The sequence below is a fragment of the Dendronephthya gigantea genome, unplaced genomic scaffold, assembly GCF_004324835.1.
Source record: "Dendronephthya gigantea isolate DGI-Jeju-01 unplaced genomic scaffold, DenGig_1.0 000001F, whole genome shotgun sequence".
NCBI classification, from domain to species: Eukaryota; Metazoa; Cnidaria; class Anthozoa; order Malacalcyonacea; family Nephtheidae; genus Dendronephthya; species Dendronephthya gigantea.
Genome location: NW_021163011.1, coordinates 123,733 through 128,981, shown reverse-complemented (window position 1 = coordinate 128,981; position 5,249 = coordinate 123,733). Strand labels below are relative to the sequence as shown.

At 35.1% G+C, this 5,249-nt stretch overlaps 1 protein-coding gene across 1 annotated transcript; it reads right to left on the bottom strand.

The window, feature by feature from the left end:
• Positions 1-1,480: 1,480 nt before the first annotated feature.
• Positions 1,481-3,147, bottom strand: LOC114530335 (adenosine receptor A2b-like). Its single transcript, XM_028551950.1, has 3 exons — positions 3,081-3,147; positions 1,772-2,302; positions 1,481-1,491 (listed from the first exon to the last, which is right to left on the bottom strand). The coding sequence occupies exons 1-3, from the start codon at positions 3,145-3,147 to the stop codon at positions 1,481-1,483; spliced, it is 609 nt and encodes a 202-aa protein (XP_028407751.1).
• Positions 3,148-5,249: the final 2,102 nt, after the last annotated feature.

Below are 5,249 nucleotides of genomic sequence, written 5' to 3'. Positions count from 1 at the left end.
TTTTTAGAAAATATGTAAGATAGAACTATTTATGCATTTGTAGGATAAAGTTAAGAGAAAGCATTATATTTGCATTATTGCTATATAGGATAAAAAAGCAAAAGGATCCGTGGGGCGTGCGCTGTAGGGAAAACTCACGATGTCTTCATAGTCAAATGGTTGCTACAATTACGCATTTGTTTTTTTTTGTTTAGGTGTGCAGTGTAATATTATAAACGAAGAAGAGTGTGGTTATGAGGATGCTGAAATGCTACCATATGGCATTCCAACTGATACGGACACGAAATCGACTGCTGAATGCACAGATGATGAAATGGATAGCATTTCGAGTACGGGAGAATTCCATTCGGAAGAAGCGGCCGAGTCGGAAAAATCAGAGTTGGAAGAGGATAAAAGGTATTTTCGCATCAGGGATTACCTACCTACGGCTCAAGCGTCTAATATATTTAATATATTTTTTCTACGTTTAATATATTTTTGAGGGATCCACATGAAAATTTACGCCAGGAACCGAAATATATTGTTATATAGCTTCCTTAATTTAACTTCTATTTACCTGATATATTATGTATAAATATGTGAACTCCAATAGTTATGGCGGAGAAATCATTTCCCCAATAAAATTAATTTTCCTCATTGAAAGGCCTAGCCCTTGAGTTGAAATGATATACAGGGCATAAGCGATACGCGTCTTTAGTTAATTATTAAGCATTCTGCCGCCCACTGTTGCCGGCGTTTAATAATTTTTAATATAAACACGTAGGCGTTTAATAAAAGCTTTCCCTGCAAAATTGTTGATATTAAGCGTCGAGCAAAGCATGCTGGGTCATGCATTTTGTCACTTTAAATGATTTATCAACAGATAGATTTCAAGTTTCAAAAACTATTCTCAAAATGACGTCATGCATGTGATTAATAATTATTAGAGTGCTTTACATTGAACCTTCCTCACAAACCCCATCAAAGTAAACCTTCCTCACAGGGGATACCCGTGTGGGTACACGCAGCTTTTTTGGTAGAGGCTGTACATATTATTACTACGAGGATCACTCATCACTGTCCATCGTAAGAAAAAGCTTGGTAAGTCTAGTAACCTTGTGCGTTCTGAAAAGTGGATTATCTTTCTGTCTCTTTGTCAACATTTACTTGAGATGATTTCTCGCGGTGCATTACCATAATTCCTGATGTACTATGTGTTTAGCCTATTTAATATATATGTATTATTATCTGTTGTTGCAAGTGGGTTTATTGGGCATATTTCAAACAATCAGCCAATTGACTCAATTTCGTCATGCACGTTCAGGAAGAACGTAGCTCTGCTGTTGCTGACGCTGTCGGTCTCTTGAGTGAGGTGGACACGTCATTCGGCGACACAAGTGCTTAGAAGCTTCCCGGTACGTTCGATCGAAACAGGCATAAATTAATGGATTGCACAGACTGTTTAAAAATGGCAGTGTGCGTGATATCAAATGAAATATGTTTATCCGGTACCTGTGGTTTAGCGAAACGCTTTCCCAATCAATAAAATTCGGAGAGTAAAACCACATCAATATCCAAGAGAACCAGGGACCCCAGCAACATATGAAAAGTCCAACGACAACCAACAGCATTCTGATCACTTTAATATCTTGACGTAATTCAGTTCGTTGAATCTGACTGTTGCATGTTTGACCCAAACCACCATTCGAAAGCATTTTGTTTCGTTTATGAGCAACGAGAAATATAAGAGCATACATGATCATTATTATTAATGCGGGTATAAAGAACGCACTCATCGACAACAAAAGGTAAAATGTTTTGGCTTTATCTTGGTCATGCTCGTGACTGCAAGTTCCCAACGCGGTGTCCAAAATTCCATAGCTTCCTGAATTGGGAGTAACGGAGTAAGAGGCAAGGGAAATTGAAATGAAAACTAAGACGAAGATTATTTTCAACGATCTGGAAGTTGTCATTAGAGATTTGTAAAGAAGTGGCTTGCTAATTTTAAGATATCGATCAAAACTGATCATGGTTAAGGAAAAAATGGATGTCGCTAACGCAATGGTATCTATCCACACCATAAAACGACAAAGATAAAAAGCCGATGGTGTCGATCGCACCGACTTGGGATCGAAATTCAGTCTGGTAAACACGTTCAGTGGTATTAAAATTACCCCAACCAAGAGATCAGCAACAGCCAGACAGGCGATAAAATACTTATTTGGCTGATGAAGACTTCTTTCTTTCCAGGTCAAAATCAAGACCCAAATATTTCCAAGAATTGTGAGTATAGCGATGAAGGCTATTACAACTTTCCACCACACTGTTATTTTGAGGGAGTTATTTTAACTCCTAAAATAGGAGTTACGGAAAAAGGTACAGAACAACTCACTTTTTGGAGTTAAAAGTAACTCCAGATTTGGAGTAAAATATTAACTCCGTTTTTGTAGTCAGAATAACTATCATTTAGGGGTTAAAATGTAACTCTTAAAAAGGAGTTAAGCAGTGATAACTCCACTATCGGAGTTATATTATTTCTACTTTTAGAGTTCTGATGCAAATTGTGTCTGTGTATTGGATTATTAAACTAAAAAAATTAAAACCAAAGGTTCTCGTAGTGTCATATTGGTAAATTTATCTCACAAAATTTCTTATTATCAATTCACATGCATTTGTATAATATTGTGAGTTGTATATTTGAAAAGACAGATCAATACAAAAGCTCTGAATTGCTATATTAATTGTCGGAAAGGATCACCTTTTCATAGCCCACTTTTAAATAATTCTAACATCAGTTGTTGCTTTTAACCTCAATAATACTCTTCCTATACCCTAAATTATGGACTACTTCTGAAAGACTTTGATTACTGTAAATTTTAAAGTGATAAAATGTCTTATTTAATATTGATTTTTGCATCCGGCCCGCTTGAAATGCATCCGGCCCGGTGTGAAATGTGAATAAAACGGCCAAACCAAAGCAACGTAAGGCTAAAATGTGTAAAAACCTTTCCGGAAAAGGCTAAAAGTATGTTAGAAATAAAAAACATACCCGAAAAACGTCTTAGTTTGGATTTTTTACTCCTTTTTTCGCTGCATTTTACGTTGTTTTTCTAGTCGATTTGCCCGAATTTGCCGTGATTTAGTTGCTATGGTAACAATATCTGCCATTTCATTGGCTGTTTCCCGACTAGGATATCCTTTTAAGGAGTTGTTGACGTATTAAAATTCTGAAATGGCTTGTAGCCTTGTAGATTGCAGAAATTATAGTTTTTATATAGTTATTTGCTAATTTTTTTGCTTTTTTTGTGTTTCATGAAGTCAATAATGTAAAGGTAAAAAAATAAACACGTTATACACCGCAGCTTCAGCCCGGAGGCAAAAACTGTGCTCTCGGTCTCGAAAACTTCCCTCGGCCTACGGCAAAGGTTAAAAAATAAACACATTATATTTTACCGGCAGCTTCGGCCCGGATACAAAAAACTGTGCCGACGGTCTCGAAAACGGAAATAACGACCTCACAGCCAGAAATAACATATATAACCAATAGATCATCGTCAGCCCTGCCATTTTTCCCTATTTTATGGGGGGAATGGCTTTGATATACAGATGAACAGAACAGCCTTATAAACTTGAACTTAAAAGTTAAATGCCGTAGGAAGAAACATTATACATCGGGATGAAGAAAGCAATATAAGTTAAAATATAGGGTTTAGAAGTCAAATTATATTAGTGGCACAAACATTCGTAATTTTTACAAGCCTTTTCCGCCTTTTTCACTCCAGAGTTAAATCAATTCACGTTTATAAGACTAAAATTTATAATAAACTATTAACCCGCTCCTCTTGTGCACGCCATTTTGAATTTTATTTAACTCCAAAAAAAGAGTTGAATTTTTATCACCCCCAAAAAAGGGTAATAGGTGAGTCAAAATAACTCATAAAAGAGGGTTAGATTGCTTAACTCCCCCAAAAGGAGTTAATTCTGCATAGTTAATAAGGTCTAAAAATTATTAACCCCGCAAAGAGAGTTATTTTTACTCCAAAACTATAGTTAAATTTTTAACTCCACTAAAAAAGGATAATGGGAGAGTTAAAATAACTCCCTGAAAATAACAGTGCAGAAAGCAAGTTGGTCAAGATAGGCTTCCAATTTTAATCTATCACTATCTGACATTCCAGATGTATCTGTTTCATTTGTATGTTTGATATTCAGCAGCGGCATTGTTTGTCAACTTATAATCGAAAATCTCGAACCCGCTGAAAATAAACAAAATATTATTGCATGAATAAAATTGGCTAATTCAACCTTCAAAACATCAAAACAGTACCTACAAATAAAGCAATGTTGAGATGCGCATTTCGTAATCAGTTATGTGTTTGCAAAACGACATAAATTATTAAGCCCATGCAAGTAAACTGCATGTATCTTTTAAAGACGGCAAATACGGAAAAAAAGACATACACCTATACTGGTATAAAACACTTGGGAGCTTATCGATTATATATCCTTCTCTTTCATCGCCTATCCGTATCTGATGTGTCTGTATCCCTCTTTTTAATTGTCCATCGATTTGCTTCATATTTTATTTTGTGAAAACTACGTTTCAAAAGTAATCAGAATTTAGAGCGAAAAAGTCGAAAACTGCTTTAAGCTGTATTTATAACGAACTGATTGCTTCACTCTCCGTCACTCTATTTAATTTCCAACAGCATTTATCATTTGTAATTATGTCTTTCTAAAATTGAGGGCGAGGGGGAAGCGGAATGTTGGGTACCGATAACCGAGTTGTTCGTTTTCCTGTCTGACTTTTGAAACTGGCATATAACTTGTCAATTCATATCAAGAATGAAGAATGAGAAAAAAAAATTACACTTTTGTTCTGTAATATCAATTTAGTTAGGAAGAGGAAGGCCTTTTTTGTAACTTTCCATCTTAAGTTTCTAAACTGTGATCGTTTTCTTTGTATTGTATATAATAATATACTGATGCATGTATATTATGTATTTAACTATATGATGAACATTAAGCAGAGCGGAAAACATTAATTTTACGTCTAAATTAGTGACGGGTCCACAAGGCAAAATAAATTATAGTATATATTAGCTTATTTATCTATGACATTTCAAATAGAAGTTTTAAAATAGGAATAGCACGCCTTGCAAGCCTGCAGTGGTAATTTCTTCTATATAAGTGATATATGCGAAATCTTAAACATCCCAAACTATTTTTACAATAAAGATCTACACTAATGAATGCACACGGTATACTTT

Bases quoted from the DNA above. Each gene is read 5' to 3' on its own strand.
- LOC114530335 (XM_028551950.1), bottom strand. From the start codon at position 3,147: ATGGCAGATATTGTTACCATAGCAACTAAATCACGGCAAATTCGGGCA. The intron at 2,303-3,080 runs GTAAAATGCAGC...TCAAAATAACAG, and splicing joins AAATCGACTAGAAAAACAAC to TGTGGTGGAAAGTTGTAATA.